The sequence below is a fragment of the Ustilaginoidea virens genome, chromosome 3 (assembly GCF_000687475.1).
Source record: "Ustilaginoidea virens chromosome 3, complete sequence".
In the NCBI taxonomy this organism is placed as follows: domain Eukaryota; kingdom Fungi; phylum Ascomycota; class Sordariomycetes; order Hypocreales; family Clavicipitaceae; genus Ustilaginoidea; species Ustilaginoidea virens.
In genome coordinates this window covers 4,861,706-4,880,283 of record NC_057318.1, presented here as the reverse complement: position 1 = coordinate 4,880,283, position 18,578 = coordinate 4,861,706, and the positions used below count along the sequence as shown (strand labels likewise).

At 51.8% G+C, this 18,578-nt stretch overlaps 4 protein-coding genes across 4 annotated transcripts; 2 read left to right on the top strand and 2 right to left on the bottom strand.

The window, feature by feature from the left end:
- Positions 1-716: 716 nt before the first annotated feature.
- On the bottom strand, positions 717-1,467 carry UV8b_04222 (uncharacterized protein; the record flags this gene model as incomplete). Its single annotated transcript, XM_043141720.1, has 2 exons — positions 717-1,167; positions 1,235-1,467. The coding sequence occupies 2 exons, from the start codon at positions 1,465-1,467 to the stop codon at positions 717-719; spliced, it is 684 nt and encodes a 227-aa protein (XP_042997654.1).
- Positions 1,468-2,851: 1,384 nt separating this feature from the next.
- Positions 2,852-3,790, top strand: UV8b_04221 (uncharacterized protein; the record flags this gene model as incomplete). Its single annotated transcript, XM_043141719.1, has 1 exon — positions 2,852-3,790. One exon carries the CDS (start codon positions 2,852-2,854, stop codon positions 3,788-3,790), a length of 939 nt encoding a protein of 312 aa, XP_042997653.1.
- Positions 3,791-5,457: 1,667 nt separating this feature from the next.
- Positions 5,458-6,990, bottom strand: UV8b_04220 (uncharacterized protein; the record flags this gene model as incomplete). Its single annotated transcript, XM_043141718.1, has 6 exons — positions 5,458-5,460; positions 5,551-6,106; positions 6,181-6,447; positions 6,516-6,656; positions 6,719-6,826; positions 6,899-6,990. 6 exons carry the CDS (start codon positions 6,988-6,990, stop codon positions 5,458-5,460), a joined length of 1,167 nt encoding a protein of 388 aa, XP_042997652.1.
- A 5,690-nt stretch (positions 6,991-12,680) lies between these two features.
- On the top strand, positions 12,681-18,322 carry UV8b_04219 (uncharacterized protein; the record flags this gene model as incomplete). The annotated part of the gene is made up of 3 exons (XM_043141717.1): positions 12,681-12,848; positions 12,923-12,969; positions 13,033-18,322. 3 exons carry the CDS (start codon positions 12,681-12,683, stop codon positions 18,320-18,322), a joined length of 5,505 nt encoding a protein of 1,834 aa, XP_042997651.1.
- Between the last annotated feature and the right edge of the window lie 256 nt (positions 18,323-18,578).

The following is an 18,578-nucleotide window of genomic DNA, read 5'->3' as shown; positions in this document are numbered from 1 at the left end:
ACGTATCATCCAGCGCTATTCCAGTTTAGCGCCGTTTTTCCCTCTTTCTAATCTATGCTCGTCAGTCACGCAACATATCGACTCAAGTACATGAGATATAAAGCCTCCTTCAATCTATCCAAGACGACGATGCAGATAAAGTTTATTCTCCAGACACCTCCGGGTAAGTAGTCCCCTTTTGATCAATCAAGAAAATATCAAGGCAGTTAATCTCTACTCGTTCAGTGTCAATAAAACCCACTGGCATCAGCGCTCCATCTTCTCCCCTCTTGGTCACAAAGAGGGCTAGCCTGCAGATAATCCCAGCTCTTTCCGAGGATGGGGCTAACCGGCCCAGACCACAAAACAGTAGATTTCGTTCATCTGGACGTCGGTGTTGACATAGGGGAAATTGCTGGTACACCGGGATTGCCCAGAATGTCGCATCTTTGAGGTTCCAGCAGCGGTATCGATAACCCCAGACGAGGCATGGCGTACCAAGCACTAGCATAACCGTAAGCGCAGCTGAGCCAAGAAACGTATCCGAGTATAGCAAGATGCCTTGGGTCATATGGCACTGGAGGCGCTATGGATGCCAAGAGATCTGAAAACAAACAAGCAAATAAACATTGTAGACAGACAACAGTAAGTCATGATGTCGTGAGAAGGCATCTTCTTGCCGAGTATCGGAAAAGCACCCGGTGAGCAGAAGCAACAAGCCAGGAATGAAGGATACGTCATCCCACAATGCTCTTCAGCCACCAGGCATGAATGCGGGCATCACTGGTCAGTTCCGGATGAAAACTGGTTCCCAGGATATTTCCCTGCCTGACAGCAATAATATCCCCCGAATCATCCTTGGTATTTGCTTGAGAAACACCAGCCTTCATCTTATCTAGTCGGCCTGATAGCTTTGCGAGCGCCTGGACATCTGTCCCAGATGCCGAGAGAATCTCCTCCACGACGGGGGCGCGGATAAAAATTCCAGGGAATGGGCGGCTTCCTTCCCCGAGAAAGGGCAGGTTCAGATCAGACTCGAAGCTTTCAATCTGGCGACCGAAATGATTTCGATGGACGCGGACGGCTAAGCCACCTATTAGTTCTTGCCCTCCTTGCTTGGTGGCGTTGGCCTCATCGGAGAGGAGGATGAGTCCGGCGCAGGTGCCCCAGACGGGCTTCTTTTGCACCCTGAATCGTATAGATGTATAAGTCAAATGCTTAGGTAAAGACGTAGAGACACGCCGAGTCCTCTTACTTGACAAAGTCTCTCAAGGGTTCAAGCAGGCCAGACTGAGCAGCAACGAAAGAAATGGTAGTGCTCTCGCCGCCAGGGATGATGAGGCCATCGCATCGCGCCAGCTCTTCTGCCGTTCGTACCTCGACAGCCCTCACATTCAAGTTCAACTGCTCAGCAGCCTTGCGAACAAGATTAATGTGCTCGATGAAGCCGCCCTGGAGGGCCAAAACTCCTATTGTGACAAGAAGCATGATGATGACTGATGTATGTCGAAAGGTGGCTTTTCCGTAGCAAATAACTCCAACGGAGCAATGAGTCGAGAGACGGGGAAAAAAAGAAGGAAAAAAAATTCCTATGCTGAGCAACAAAGAAGGAAAAGGTGTTACGGGCTGCGGGGCCTCAGATCATGTCGAAATGCAGGACTCTAGTCTTCTATTAGGTTGCGTCAACGACCCAAGGAGCTCAGAAAAGAACGAGGAAAAGAGGAGTGGCGAAATTTCAGAGGCAAAGGAAATATCGCCCCAACACAAGCGGGAGCAAAGACGTTGGTGATGTTGGGGATTAGCGTTCCAGAAGTTCATTGTGGGTCATTCAATGCTAACGAATGTGAAGTAGAAAAAAAATCCCTTACGGCGTCTTAACGGCACGAGGTACCGCCTTCTGTCAGTAATCGGGGGGGTGGCGAAGATTGGTGGCGGGTCCGTCTTCGGAGGCGATGACTCCGAGCTAATGCGGAGTTCCTTGCATGCCATGCTAGGCCAGACAATCCCTCAGTCCCTGGACCCAGGTCCTCTGCGCAAGTAGGGTCCGACGATTGCCGCCGCAGGCCACCAGCGTGTCTCTGAGAGGAGCAAGGCGGGGTGGGCCGTGGACGCGCATATTCCAGAGTCGGAATTTCCGAGCACGACAAGCGGCGGGCTCCAACCGCGGGACCAAGTTGAGGAATGCCGTCAAGGCCTCAATTGTACAATAAATAGGCCTGGTAGGTCTAGGTAGGTCGGTAAGTTATAGAAGCCCATGTACCTTAGTCAGTAGCAAGTAACAAGCAACAAGCAGACTCCGGACTTCCGAAGTAAAAAAAAAAAAAAAAAACCCCTCCAATTGTCGACGGAAGGCGCACTTGGCTGCAGTTGCTCCGTTCTTTCCGCCGCCTCGCCTTGCTGCATACGCCCCACCAGCCCCAATCCACTAGTGCAACCTAGCGCAACCACACCACTCCCACAGTCCTAGTGGTTACCAATCCTCTCAGTCTTGCTACTCCGTACAGCCTTGCTACAGAGGGCCCTGCATGCTACCCCTCCGTCCCGTTTGCATCACCCCCCACCATTAGAGGGAAAATTCGACGAAATATTACCTCGCTCATCCGTCCCGGGCAAGGCCACCACTCCGAGGGGGGAAAAAAAAGGAAAAAAAAAAAGGGAAAAAAAAAAGAAGTCCATGCTCCTTCCCTCATCTCAACCCGCCTCTTCTTAAACCCTTTTTTCTCCCGCTCACCCTTCCTCCACTCTCCATCATCACGGATCTGCTTGTTGGATCCTTCATTACTTCCAGGTTTCCCGTTTTGCCCTCTCTTGACGCGGCAATCTTTGATTTTCCCGCAGCAAAAACCTTTCTACAGCCCGTTCGCGAATCACAATGACCAACGACGCCACTTCGACCTCTTCGGCCGCCAATGGCGAGGCTTCAAAGTCGAGCTTTGCCGTCAAGGCCGGTCTTGCGCAGATGCTCAAGGGCGGTGTCATTATGGACGTGACTTCGGCTGCCCAGGCCCGGATTGCCGAAGAGGCCGGTGCCTGCGCCGTCATGGCCCTTGAACGCGTCCCCGCCGACATCCGAAAGGACGGAGGCGTCGCCCGCATGTCCGATCCTTCCGTCATCAAGGAAATCCAGGCCGCCGTCACCATTCCGGTCATGGCCAAGGCTCGCATCGGTCACTTCGTGGAATGCCAAGTCCTCGAGGCCCTTGGGGTCGACTACATCGACGAGAGCGAGGTGCTGACCCCGGCCGACGACGAGAGCCATGTTGAGAAGAGCCACTTCAACGCTCCTTTCGTTTGCGGATGCCGCAACCTGGGCGAGGCGCTGCGTCGCGTCGCCGAAGGTGCCGCCATGATCCGGACCAAGGGCGAGGCCGGTACCGGCGATGTTGTCGAGGCCGTCCGCCACATGAAGACGGTGAATAGACAGATTGCCGAGGCCAAGGCCGCCCTCGCCGAAGGAGGTATAATCCGCATCCGCGAGATGGCCCGCAAGCTCGAGGTTGACGCCGAGCTCCTTCGTCAAACTGCCGAGCTCGGTCGGCTGCCCGTGGTCAACTTCGCTGCCGGGGGTGTTGCCACCCCTGCCGATGCTGCTCTGATGATGCAACTGGGCTGCGATGGTGTCTTTGTCGGCAGCGGCATCTTCAAGTCCGGGGACCCTGCCAAGCGCGCCAAGGCCATTGTCCAGGCCACGACTCACTTCCGCGACGCCAAGGTCATTGCTGAGGCTAGCACTGGTCTTGGTGAAGCCATGGTGGGTATCAACTGCGACAGCATGAAGCCTGAAGAGAAGCTCGCTGGCCGTGGCTGGTAGTTGCAGAAAGCCACCGACATGACCATCTTTCTAATCAAGCTCATCCGCCCGTCATCACCGTCAGCAACATAAAAAAAAGGGCGGGCTATAAGTCGTGTTTGGGACATGTGGTTTCTATTTTGTAAATAGTTTGGGCGGCTGGGCGTTTTATCTGTCGGAAAAAAGTAGAAGCAGGGAGAGAGACCGCGGAATGCGGAGGAGTTACGCTTGTCTTCAACCCAACGTTACCCCTTTACTTCCCTTTTTACCTTTTTTTTTTTTTCTTTTTTGTTTTATTGGATGGATACCTTTGGGTAGGCATTTTGAGCATTGACGAACTGAAAGCATCTCCTTCAGACGTATTCCTCTTGTCGCGACATGAACCACGCTTCTTTTCCCTTGCTACAAAGGCAAACCTTATGTCTCTGGGCCAGGTCGGCTCTCTATGCCATCTACTATCATGCGTGACAGGGACCAGAGGGTCCTGCAAACCCATGATCCCCTGAACCGGGCATGCGCCGCGGGCCGCTTGTCACCACAACCTTATCCCAAAGCACCTTGTTTGTCCCTGACGGATCGGTGCCCCATCATTGCCCTCCTAACATGCCAACCCGTGAAGATGCAGGAAAAAAAAAATAAAAAAATAAAAAGTAGCGCCAGGGTTCTGCATATCACAGGACAACCCTAGCCCGATTCGCTGTCCGATGGCCCGGCTGGGAAACTCGTCTGGCGTTTCTGGTTGTCGTCCCACCTGCGCAGCATCAACTCAGCTCTCAATCAATCACCTGAGGTATGTGTCTCACCTACAAGCAGTCCTTGGACGCTGTCAATATGACCCTGCCACTGTCCCGATGGAAACTAGCCAGACGAGAAAACAAAACAGGGATTCACCATTCCATGCGTGGCATTATGTCTCAGCAGACGAATCGGTCTCAAGGTGGGGAAAAGAGTCTGCGAGCAACCGCTCATTCAACGCTTTCGTCCGTTTGCAAGAAAAAAAAAAAGGCAACAAGGACCCTTGGCAGAGACGATGAGCAAAAAAAGACGATAAAGAAGAAGAGAAATGCAAACGCTTCGTCAGGCAATCGCAACATCGGAGGCGGCGCGTATGCCAAACATCAAACACGTTCCACGTTATTGTACATCTCCAGCTACATGATCAGCAAGCGAGATCAACGCCACGTACGGAAGAGAAGAAAAGAAAGGAAAGGAAAAGAAGGCAGTGAAGAGAGGAGGAAAAGACCGAAAAAAAAGAAAAGCAAAAAGAAAGGAAAACAGATCGAGCGCAGAAAAGGGAAAGCAAGTGCTATCTGACTGATGACATGTATTCCCAGTAAACTACTATCTCCAACGCCAATTTGTGATTGAGACCAAGGAAAATCGAGCGCATCGTGTCATAGTAGCAAACAAACAGACAGCAAGGTTCTGTCGAATTTGGGTCCTCGCTAGAGAAAAAGCGTTAAAATGAGCGACGTGCCCAGAATAAGGCAAAACCAGTCCCAACGCCCAAACGTCTCCCCAGCTAAAGCCCTTTCAAATCGGCCCACCGAAAGAACAACAGAAGAGTTTCAACACGAGGCCCTCAAGAATTCCCCTCAAAAATCCTGTCCTTGTGGTTGGCCAAGACAAAGCCCGAGTCCGTCGAATAGGCCGAAAAGACTTGAGCGCGCTTGATCTTGCTCATGTTTTTACTGGTTCGACACGCACGAGTTAGCACACAAGCAGAGCAGCCAGCTGTTGGACATACCGGTCGCAAGAGGGCCGGCTCTCTACGCACTCACCTGAGGCACGGCGGCTCCCGGGGGTCCATGAGGTCCGGGTGGACCCTGAGGTCCTGGGGCAGGACCGCCAAAGTGCTGAGGGCCATATGGACCCGGACCATGGTTGGGCATGCCCATGTAATGTGGAGGAGGAGGGGCAGGGCGATAAGGGGTACCCACGCCAGAGTTATTCTGAGATCGCCCCCAACTCAGGCGAACGCGCGAGTTTCCAATGGGATATCCTTGCATCTGATTGATGGCCATCTCGGCGGCATGTCGGTGGACAAACTGGACGAAGCCGCAGCCCTTGCCAGGAGGGATCTTGACGTAGGTGATCTCGCCAAAGCCTTGGAAGAAGGATCGGAGTTCATCTTCGGTGACGTAGCCAGAGAGGCCGCCAACAAAAACCGTCGTGTTGTTGGGGTCCGTGAACTGATTCATCTGAGTAGCAGGATTGTAGCCGCCATAAGGGAAACCTCCTTGCATGGCAGCAGCTCCCCACATGGGTTGTTGAGGGACACCGCCCATCATGGGCCCGCCGGCATGGTGTCCGTGTCCGCCGAAGCCATGGGTACCACTAGTTGGTCAAAAGAGCCAGGTAAGCATGATTCAAAATATGGGGCAGGCCGCCATGACGGCCAAAGTACTCACCGGTTCTTAGGAGTAGCGGTAGAGATTCTCATAGGTCTGTTACCGCAGTAAACACCTTGCATCTCAACAAGAGCTCGCTGCTGGTCGTTCTCGTCGGAAAAGCGAACGAAACCATAGCCGCGGCTCTGACCAGACATGGCATCCGTCATGATCTTGGCAGACTTGCAGGAAGGGAAGCGTGCCTGGAACAAAGAGACCAGCACGTATTCGTTTACCTCGGGTCCTAGATCACCAACGAAGATGCTGTATTCGGGGCCACGGTCATCACTGCGGAGCCAATAGTCAGCATGACTTCAGCTTCCGTTTCAAGCGACTTTTTTGACAGAAAGACCAACCGCCGGTCGACCAGTCCACCACCGGAAGCCCAGTTAAGCTTGAATTGACGAGAGCTATTGGGGACAGGGGTTCCATTAAGCCCGAGTGCCTTGGTAGCCGCATCGGGAGAAGTAAATTCAACAAAGCAGTAGCCGGCGTTGCTAGGAGAGTTCCGTCAGCGTCGCGCTGCAATGGTTTCTTGCAGGTCCAATGTCTCGCATACCCTGAATTCTTGTCACGGATGACCTTGACATTAACGGTTTCGCCAGAGGCGGAAAGGAAGACCCCCTTGATAAAGTTTTCATCCATCCATGGCTCGAGCTCACCCATCCTAATCAACTCGTCAGTACCAAAACTACGATAAGACAAACGCGTCTGGCAATTACGACGGGCATTGTCTCACCAGAGAGTTGTCTTGGCTTGGTCGCCACTAGCACCGGTCGGGGGAACAGCACCCAAGTCGGAAGTAGGTGGGGTTCCGTTGGCGAAAGACATTTTCGGGAATCTTGTGCGTACGGTTCAACAAGTTAGGCAACATGGACCGCACGTCTCGCGAGAGTTGCAAACTGGATCGCATTTGGCTTGGGTTTTGGCCTGCATTTTTCGCGGTCCATGCACGATGACTGGAACTCACCGGTGGAAGAGAGTTTCCGCGTAGAAAGCACCAAGTCCCAAGACTTAAACGTCTCGAAATATCTAACATGTAAAGTTAGCTTACTTGGCAAGACGAGGTCTATGCCAGGTTGTGGTGATGGCGCACTGAAAAAGTGTACAAAGTATCTAAACCGAGATGGTTAAGAAACTGTAAAGCTGATTAGTACCATTGTGAATCGAAGCCGGGTTTGACTGAAGACGCACAAAAGGGAATCAAGAATGCGAAAAGATCTTCCGATATAAAAATCGTCAGATCTGCGTCGTCGTCATTAGCACCGTACTGAAACCACACCAAGCCCCAACTACACGGAGGCGATCCTGATGAGTGCTCAAGAGGAACAGACCAACCGTTAATTTTACAAGGCTCTAGCCCTAGGGGATATTTGAATTGTCGAGTCGAAACGGAGACCGAAGACGAATCGAGAAAGGCGGTATCCAGACCGGAGAATCCGAATAGTAGTCGCAAAGACAAGGAGATCAAGACGCCGTCACGCCACGTGCAAGACTTTGCAAGAGAATGCTTGGAGTAATCCGCAAACGGGAAGAAAGTGTCGAAGGAGCACAAGTAGCGTCAAGTCAGGGACAGTATTGCCAGAGATAAGATGCCGTATATCCGTTAAAAGAGATCGTGAATAGACGTCCGTCCTACCGAGGATTCCGAGGGATAGTGGCAAAACACTTGAAACGCTCTCGAAATCAACAGAAACCTAACTCTTCCTGTTAGCGATTTTTTTCTTTCCCTTTTTTTTCCTTTTTTTTTTTTTGTTTTTTTTTGTTTATTGTTCGCGACGATGTTCACTAGGTTAGCCGCTTGCTCTCGGCATCTGAAATACGTCTTAGACCTGGGCGTAAGATCGACTTCCTCCAGGAGCGATTGATGGAAATCCAGTCAGAGGAATAAGATGCATAGTTTTTGCGCGAGTAGAGCAATGACGAGGCAGCAGTTGTCCAGGTGCGGAAATTGCTCGCTGTCAGATTCCTGGGCCTCAAGATTGGCAATAGACAAGCTCAACCATTTGCATTGTCCCGAGGTGTGGAATCGAAATAAAGTGGTTGGAGCATGCGCCTGATATGGAGTCGAATACACAGAAAAATCTCCACTTATGAGGGGTTTTTCAGGGTACTGCAGTCCTTTGACGAGAAAGGGCATTGATGTTTCGTGACGCGCGACAGAGTTCGATCACATCGAGAGCCCAGAAGCCGAGGGGCCAACCAGAGTAGAGAATACGGGAAAAGCAACAAAAAAAGGACAAGAGCTTCTCAATAGCTAGTATTGATGTCGCCGTGTCATGCAGCCGAGAGATTGAGGCGGCGGTTGATGTTGGCGGTTCCGTCATCGTCACGAGGGGTACGGAGTATCATGATGCGATGGAGAACAGATGGTCCGTTTCCTTCTTTTTTTTTTTTTTTTTCTCGCGCGCGCCGACCAGCAGGCGTCGACCCCGAGAGCAAAAACGGCAGCTTGGGTGTGGCAGGGAAAGACTGACTTGGACTTGACTTACTTTTAAGCGCCGGCAAAAACAACCGAAACTCTGAGCCAATGTCCGAAACACGCGCAAAGGAAGTCGTGGAAGATGATGGAGGGGAAGTAAGGTGAAAGGAAGAGAAAAACCATGGCGTGGTGGTGGGCAGAGAAGAGCAGGGCGAGCTTATTTTTCCTACCAGTGCCCTCTTGGACGAAGCCGATGGGGCGAGCAGCAGCACCCAGGCCAGGCCTTGTTTGTGGTGCGCGGCCCTCGCTCGGGGCTCTTCCACTATTGGTGATTGGTGATTGGAGTCAGCAACTGTCAAGTTCCATGTGGCTCCAGTCTGTGGTGTGGTGTGGTGTGGTGTGGGACACAGCCCAAGAGGATTGTCAGGACTGGTAAGGACAGTGCCTGGTTCTTGCTTTCTTTTTCTCTTCTTTTGTTTGGCATTGGCAGAGAAGGGGGGGGGGCCAGAGGACAGAACGATTGACCTTTACCTGGGGCTTGCGGGGCTCACGCAAGCGATGGCAGGATATTTGATTGGCCGAGGGGGAGAAAGGGTGGGGGATTGTGAGAGCCGGCTTCAGTGCAAGGCCCTGCACTTGCTGCCTTGACTGGTACAGCCCGGCAGCGTCTGGTATTGATTCCATACAGGGCGTAACAGGCTGGTAGGAGGTACAATTGACCAGACCTACCAGTGTGCACTGGTTATGCACTGGTTATGCACTGGTTATGCACTGTGCAGCACGCCCGCAAAACACCGGAACCCAATAAAGCAATCAACACATGTACCAAGTACGGAGTACTCCGCATTGAAGAGGTTGGACTTCCTGTATCACATCGTTTCTGGACAGGGAACGAGGAGTTGGCACAGTCAGGATAGCCAGGACCGTGACTGGACGTCGTCAAGTTTCGCTTGCGGACCAAGACATCATCTAAACAGGACGGTAAAGCAAGCAAGGCGGGAAGGGAAGGGAGGTGGCACGAACTTCCGAGCGAGTCACAAGACAAAATAAAGCGCAGCAACGACATGACGAAAGCCTTTCAAAGCCCGTTCCCAGGAGCTATGTTTATGTATGTACGTTGTTGCTGCAGTAAGTAACCAAGTTTCACCGGCCTCTTCCTTAGGAGGTACCTAGGTAGTGAGCACCTAGTCCAACAGCAAAGTCTCTCTGGTAAACCTCGAGTTACGCAGGGCCAATCTTGACAGCAATGAGATTTGTGCGACTCTAGCAAAGCGAGGCTTGCTTGCATGCAGCACATTCCGGCATAGTTATTTTTCTGCGGAGAGTGGGAGGGATGTATGGCTCGCATTTGCTGATGCTGGAATGGGACGCTCCTTGGAGCAGTGAATGTCGTGTTTCCATCTCCGCAGCTGTATGTACGGAGTAGCTAGCTGGTGGTCCATGGTCCAGCGGAGGAGCCAACCGTCCTTCCTGAGGTTTCGCTTGGTTGCTTCCAGGTCCGAATTGCCATTGTCTTGGAAGTCTTAAACAGGGTGTAACATTGCCGTCCGTACTCGTCCACGTAAAATCGACTGTATCGAGCTGTTTCTTTTTGGCGTCTCAGCTATCATTCTCAAAGCACACACTCTTAACAAACAAAAAAAAGAAAAGACTTCACAAATTGGTTCGGCGATCTCGTAACCCCAGAGAACAAACTTTGCTCCACTACAGACCTTTTCTGACGATACGGGACAGGCAGGTTTCCGTAGGGAAATAGGTACCTAGGTACCTAAGGTAGGTACTAGAAGATTGGGTGCTTGACCCGAAGTAGATTAGCACCCTTCGTGTAACCCTTCTGTACCTACCAGAGGTAGGTACCTTACCTAATGGAGCGTGTTTTTTTTTGTCTATACACTCCAGAGTACTCAAGTGACTCATTACCTTCGGTACCTCTCAGCTGGTGCTTGGGGCTCTGTTACTGCCAACGCGGCAAAGGCGAGGGCGAAGAGTCAACTAATGTGGTGTCTCAGGCTTCCCGGTCCTTACTTGGAAGTTGGCACCCGGGGTCGGTTGGTACCTTTTCCTCGCCTCGAAGCCGAAATACCCTTGCAAGGATCTGCCCCAGAACGGTTCTCGCCTCTGACTGGCTGCTCCGCTGGCAAGCTGACAAGAAGGGGCGGGCGATGCTTTCCTTGGGAAGAAGCAAACTTGAGCTCTCCACTCCCTCGTCCGTCTTGCATCTTGGTTACGGGATAATGACGATGCCTCCATCAGGAGGCACCAGACGTATCAATATTGTTTGTACTAGCCAGGTCGTCCGGCGGGGAGATTGTGCTGTGCCCTGTGGCTGTTACCCGCCGAGTCCTGCTGCATGCAGGCTTTAGGATTTGCCATTCAACTGCACCCCGAAGTGGTTGTCTTGGGCAAATAAGGATTCAAATAGCTGCAGAGATTCGTCCTGGAAGAGCGACCTGGACGAATTCAATTCCAGGAATCTGATTCTGAGAGGCATTTGATCCCGTTCGTCGGGGTTGGATCATGGATGCAGCTGCCACTCAAGGTACCTTCCCTATTCGCGGGCAGGAATACTAGATTTCTACCAAGTTAGGTAGGCACCTAATACAATGAATATACCTCAGGTACCTACTGTGTACTTCCCCCATTTTGAAGGGGAAGCTTGATGAGACGAGACATATATGTCAAAACACCTCGTTCAGGCTCTTTAAGTCCCGACTCCCGACTCCCGACTTCCAAGCGTTCAGTCTGGCCGATCAATTCGCTTCCCTGGCGCTGGACCCCCGGGAGCAGCCCCATAATGACGATGCTAAACTTCCAAAGTCCACTGAGAATGCGATTTCATTTCCCCACGCCTTTGTCCACAGGAAATCTGGTGCTTGTTTCCCCGGGAGGGAGTCCTGGTTCGTCCAGGCTAGCCGCGTTACCTGGCGCAGCCCACTGGTCCACTCACTGTGGGATAAGAGCCCCGACCCTTTCTCAACATTGATGTCTTGTCTGGTCAATTGAGTGCTCTCTACGGGCTTGGTGGCGTTGATCCGTACATCGGCCCTTGAAGTGAATATGTCTTGCGAACGGGCTGGCCATCCTCCCGCCTCTATCAGTGCTGAGTTGTGCAGTGCACCATCTATGTTGATTTGCTGTTGTCCAAATCAGAGCGGCCAAGTCGAATCGACAGCACAAGCGAGATAAACGTCAATCTGCAGGTAGGAAGGTACTTAAGGAGGAAGCTGGCTACTCCACTATCCGCAACACTGACTGTGCATTTTCGAAACGCGGCCCAACAACATGCCCTCTCTTGGGAGGCTTTCGGGAGGCTTTCTGCTGGTTCTTTCCTTCTCGTTCGGAAAGCCCAACAGCCTCGGAACCCATTTCGCGCCTTCAGCTTTGCTCCGTAGCCCGGACTCCGTGCTTATAATATGTACAATCAAGGGCCTCGAGCTACATATCTTCAACAGCGCGCCGGGGCTGAAGTCATATCAGCTGAATTGCCTGGCTCCATGCCGCCGTTTAGGCTGCAGACTGACTCGCCATTTCTCTGGCCTCTTCTCTCCTTTCGTTGTTCGTCGGCTTGGTGTGCATATGCAATATTACAAGATATTCAAGGCTTATAAGTTCGATTAGTGGTGCTCTGATTGGTCCATATCCCGAAAGCGTAAGCTGCGCAAAAAGCCCCAAAAAATTGAAAAAAAAAAAAAAGAGTTCTTTGGTTTCACACCCGCACAGATTCGAACGGCGAGAAAAGTGAATGCTTACAAATCAGCACATCACTTCCCTCGAACCGTGTATCTGAAATCCAGAGTTCAGAAAGAGAAGGAAACAGGAATGAAAAACCCGCCCGGAGAAAGGGACTTTAGGAGGTGGAAGAAATTGTCCCGCTGGTCTGCTTAGTCATGATTATCCGTTGATGCCTCGCGTCTCGTTGGCTAATTGCCCAGAGTACATAGCTTGTCGTCATGCCGATGTTGCCTGATCTGGTCATCGCGCTGAACAAAGCCTACAGGGCTTCTCGGCACATTTCGCATCTTCTCCGGCCATATCTATCGTTTCCGGCACTGACTGTGTATTCCATCTTCCCGTCAGATCTCTACCCAGAGAGGAAGCGATGGCCGCTCCTACTACTGAGCAGCGGGAACTGCAGTTAGTGGAGAGCGTCGAGTTCAGAATCTTGGGCGTTGCCAACAGAGAAGACAAGCTTCATCCACTTCTTCAGCGATACTTGGCACCGTTTATCTTGAAGGCTGCGAGTGAGCATGCCTCGGTTAGGGCCAGAGTATGGCGCCCCAGGCGGTGGCCACATACCTGCTTATGTGTTCTTGCTCGGACTAACAAGCAACTTGGTAATAGGTGATCCAGTTCCTTGCCCGACTAAAGACTTTCATCCAGCCGCCCGAGTATGTGACCTAGCCGACCATCTATCAAGTCTGGACCCTACCATGACACTAACCTGGCCCTAGGATCGTGCTGCCCGTCAAGGCGCTGCTTCAGCAGTACAAGTCTGTGGACTCGGTTGTGATTAAGCAATTGGACTTGTCTTTTATCCTCCATAGCATAGACAGATTAGATCTTGATGACAAAAGAGACCTCATCCCCATCGCTCTAGCAGGCTCTGCTCAGGATGCTGGACAACCTAGAGCCGCTACCTTGTTTAATATCATACTCAGACTACTCTTAGATTTCCAGATCCCACCTAGAGGCAGTACGGATGATGTCAATCTCCGGAATTTGATCGGTCTCTCCGACGACGTTGATGCCCAGTACCTGGCCACAGCCCTTGGCATCTTCTTGCGCTTGCGAGCTCCGGCGGCTTACCCGTCCCAGGCTCAGGCGAATCCAGCACTCTCGCAAACCGAGCTGCGTCTGTTTCCCGGCGACTCTCCTGAAACCGACAAGATTTATTCCCGTATTACAGAGCTCAAGTTCAAAGCCATCACGTTGCTGGCAAGCGGGGCCTTCAAGGACGAAGAACGGTTCCTCCCGGCGCTTTTTGCGGCCTCGGCATCCGACATTAGGGTGGCTTCTACGGCAGAGGAGATTATCAAGCGAAGCACCGTCTCTCTGGAAGATGAGAGCCTCATCCAACGCTTGTTCTTGGCTCACTCTCAGCTACCGGCGCCTTATCGTGCTCGCATTTTGTCAGTATTATCCAAGTCAACTGTGGCTACAACCATGTCAGACAGTATCATGGCCGCTGTTGATCTCGATTTCTTGCCACGAAGCTCTGAAGACACATCTTCCATGCGCCCAGCGAGAACTTTGGAGCAAACGAAGCTTTACAGAGCACTTTTTCAGTTCCTGTCCTGGGTGGCGCAGGTCGGCCCATCAAGCTCGGATTTTACCATCGGCGCTTCGCTCATCACCAAGATGCAGAACTACATCGTCACAGCCCAAGGCTGGCCTCATTCAGTCGATATTTCGAATGATGAAGTTGCCTTGCGTTCCAAGGCGTACGAAACCATTGGTATCATGGCTCGAAGAGCTGACATGCCCCCGAACGAACGTTTTGAGCTGGCCGCCTGGCTATTTCGCTCGCTGTCAGAAGACAATACCGTCGACGCCATTGTCAGCATTGATGGCGCACTTTCGAGTCTCAAGTCTGCCATCCCTAACAGTATTGGTGGGACCAGTACTAATCTGAAGACCATGCTTCTTGCTCAGATGTCACGATCCGGCAGCGACTCTCCAAGCTATCGGAGCACCCGACATGCTGTTGTCAAGTGGGCGAATGATTGTCTGCCATTCCACGATGCCATTGGCCGTTGGATCGACGTATTGGCTGTTGCCTGGAAAGACTATGAGCGGAATGACGTGGTTGAGCAAGGTGAAAGGGGTCTTGACCCTTGGACTTATTTTGCCCACGCAGATGCCGTGCCCCAGTTACCCGACTGGAAAGACATGATGACTACATTTTTCGATTCCGAAATACAACCAGGAATACCAATACAACAGGAGGACGGAGGCACTGGACATGGTGTGGTGATTCCAGATAAGCTTGTTTTCCGAAACTTTCGAGGCCAGTACCTACCTGCGTTTCCAGTGGCCCTCCGATATATAAAGCAAATGATGCTTCTTACTGCTATTGATGATTTGGACATGAAACCAGATTGGATGCAGATTCTGGAGGCCAAGATAACGACAAATGTGGAAACAAGAGACAAGATTCGGCTACATCTGCGGTCTATTGACAGCGCGTACATCGTTTCTTACCTCAAAGCTTGCTTAAGTGGTGCCTTCCTCGGAGCAAAACCCGCTTTTGTTGAAGAGTGCTTGCGGTGTTTTGTGCAGGTGGCTACGTGGAGTCCGGGTGGTCCGCTGAGCTATTTTACAGATGCTACTGCTGAACTCCTGCCGCTCCTCCAGTCAAACAATAAGGACATCCGATTATTAGCTGCTAAATCGTGTGGAATCCTTGCTGGGCACCCAGCCAACTCTGCAGCCGAAGTGGGAAACTGGATTAAGATCCTCGAGTCACGATTCGTCAATGCCCAGTGTCTGGTAGGCGACGGGGCAGATTCTGCCGAAGGCGCCTTGCTAGCATTTGGTCATATTATATCTCGATCGGTGTACTATGACCGAGAATTCCCCAGTCAGATCACGTTTCCCTTTCAATTTCTGCTGAATGAAGGTGTCCCGGCTTCTCTGTACAACACGGCATTGGTAGCTTTCTCTCAGCTGTGGGCAGCCAAAATGGCAATACCGCCTGAAGAGGGGATTTATTCACTGGCCAGTATCGTCGATAAACTGTCATCTGATGCTAAAAAGGCCAACGAGGCCGCAATAAGCGCCTTGGGGAGCCTTGCTATAGGCCTTGAGGAAACCATGCCCATTGACCAAACTGAGGAGCAGTTGCCCGGCGTGCTCGGAAACATTCTCAGAGCTTTATTTTCTCTGCACGAAATCAAGCGCGTCGAGGTTCAGTTCACCGTGGGGGAAGCCATCATCGCTACTATTGCAAGATGGGAGTCGAACAGCGTCAGGCTCAGAATGGACGTCGAAGCTCGAAGTACGATGATTCTCACAGGGGCACGAGGCCCTCTGGCGGAACAGGTTCTGGGAGGGCTTTTGCGAGACTGCAAAACAACGAAACCTTCTCTGTTAAAGGCGTCTGGCATATGGCTGTTTTGCATCGTACAATTTGGTTCTCATCTCCCACAGGTACAGTCTCGGTTGCGGGAGGTCCAAGCAGCTTTCATGCGCTTGCTGAGTGCAAGAGATGAGCTCGTCCAGGAGACGGCCTCTCGTGGCTTGACATTGGTCTACGAGCGAGGAGATGCTGACCTAAGAAGCTCCTTAGTCAAGGATCTCGTGTCAGCCTTCACTGGCAGCGGGACGCAGCTCAAGGTTGACAAGGAAACGCAATTGTTTGAGCCAGGTGCTTTGCCCACGGGAGAAGGCAATTCGGTCACCTCATACAAGGACATTGTGAACTTGGCCAACGAAGTGGGAGACCAACGCTTGGTATACAAGTTCATGTCTCTCGCTGCCAATGCCGCCACCTGGTCTACCAGGTCTGCATTTGGTCGCTTTGGACTCAGCAATATTCTTTCCGATTCGGAAATTGATCCCAAGCTGTATCCCAAGCTGTACAGATACCGATTTGATCCAAATCGAAACGTTCAACGTTCCATGGACGATATCTGGAAAGCGCTGGTCAAGGATCCCAACGCGACAATTGAAGCTCGTTTTGACGACATTATCCAGGATCTCCTGCAGAGTATCTTGGGGAAAGAGTGGCGAGTTAGGGAGGCCAGCTGCGCAGCTCTTTCAGAGTTGATACAAGGCAGACCGTTCTCGAGGTTCGAGAAGTACTATCAACTAATCTGGACCAATGCCCTGAAGGTCTTGGACGATGTCAAGGGTAGCGTACGAGAGGCGGCCGAGAAATTGTGCAAGGCCCTCGCGAACCAGCTTGTCCGGCAGCTAGAAGAGGACAACCATGCTTCTGCCGCCAGAGCCATGATGCAAGAAGCACTCCCATTCTTACTCTCTGAGAAGGGGGTGGAAAGCACAGTACGAGATGTCAAAGTATTTTCAACTTTGACGGTCGTCAAAGTTGCCAAACACGGTGGCAAGGCTCTCAAACCTTTCATCCCGAATATGGTTCCGCAGCTCCTAGGTCTGTTGAGCACAATCGAACCCGAACAGATCAACTATGCGTATCAGCTTGTAGGAGAGGCAAGCCGAGATGAGATTGACAGATTTCGATCCCGAGAGGTGAGTCGATCCCCGGTTTCCGAGGCGATTGAGAATTGCCTTCGCTTCGTCGATAAAGAGGTAATGGTGGAATTCGCTCCCAAATTCGAGTCCACAATCAAAACTGCCATCGGAATGCCTACGAAGATAGGATGCAGCAGGGTAATCACAACCCTCGCTACACGACACAGCGAGGATATCCAGCCAGTGGCCGGGAAACTATTGCAGATCCTAGAAAAGCAAACACTGGACAAGAACGACGAAGTCAGCCAGGCGTATGCCAAAGCAGCAGCCTATATGATCCGGGCGGCTCCTGACACGGCCAGGGTGCGCTTCTTCGACAAGTTCATCAGTCTGTATTTTCAAGCGGAAGACGAGAACCGCCGGCAGAAAATTGCGAATGTGGTGGTGGCAGTGGCCAAGGTTTCGCCAGATCACTTTACGGCTCAGGAAACTTTGCTCTTGCCGTTTGCCTATCTGGGAAGCCATGATACTGATGAGTACACTTCAAAAGCCTTTCGAGAAGCATGGGATCAGCACGCGGCCAGTAGTCGCACCGTGAAGAGATATGTCCAGGAAATTGCCGAGTTGGTTCAACGCTGCCTGGGGGCTGCACAATGGGATCTCCGACACACCGGTGCATTCACAATAGCTGCTATGGCAGCAGATTTTTGCGATGCGAGCGATGCGAGCGGGGTCATTGACGAGAAGAATCTCAGGGTCATTTGGTCAGAGCTTGACAGAGCGTTGGCGCTGAAAACATTTCCTGGGAAGCAGAACCTGCTTGCTACCTACCCCAAATTTGTAGAGAGAGCAGAGCTTCTTTGGAGAAACGACGAGGCAGTTGCTTCGCAAATGGTCAAGATTGCCTTGAGAGAGGCCAAGCGCAATAACGAAGTATATCGACCGCATGCATTCACATGCTTGTGGAAATTTGCCAAAGCTCGTCCCGACGTTGATATACTAAAGGATATCGCCGACATTACCAGACCGTACCTGGACGAGTACCAAGAAGAGGGCAAGATGGACGTCGACGCCAAGGAGGATGGTTCACGAGACCTTGACTCGAGGACGGCTCAGAATGCTTTTGAAGCCATTGCCCGAGGCTACAGCCGCTCGGATGCCGCCGATATCAGAATGTCGCTTGAAGAGATTGTTGTTCTGCTCGAGCCGTACCTGAACAATGCCAGATTCGGCTTGATCAAGCGAGAAACATGGTACGACTGTGTGCAGGATCTGATGAAGGACTCCACCAAATACATCAAGCCTACGGATCGGCAACCAGCTTCATACCGTGGCTCAGAAGCATTGTCCTCATACGTGAAGAGCTTGGATATTGATAAGAGCGACACTGGGACAGAACAGCAGCGTCTCAAGAGAGCACAAGCTTTGTCCGCAATTCTAAGCGGGAAAAACCAAGGCGTGTTTGGAAAGGTGAGTTTGCCGGCAACCTTGGCAGCGGAGGTGAGCGGAGCTCTCGGAGAAGAGAGGGCTACGGATGTGCAGAAGGCATGGAAGAAGGTGCGGGAGGAGATGCAGCATTCTCCGTGTTGAGACAGCCAACATGCCGATGTGCTGCATGTACCGACAGATCAAGAACAGCGAGCGAGTCTGGTTGTTACATACATACGACCCGGATGCAGAAGAGAGGGAGCTCTATTCAGACGCAAGGGAAACGGGACTATGGGACTTGATTATCCAGCGACACAACTAGCATAAGTCTGCAGAGTGTTGGCATTGTTCTCAGCAGCAGGAGGTCGGGCTTGGAGAAGCACGGTTGCAAATTACGGTTGCAAATTGAAGTTTGAAT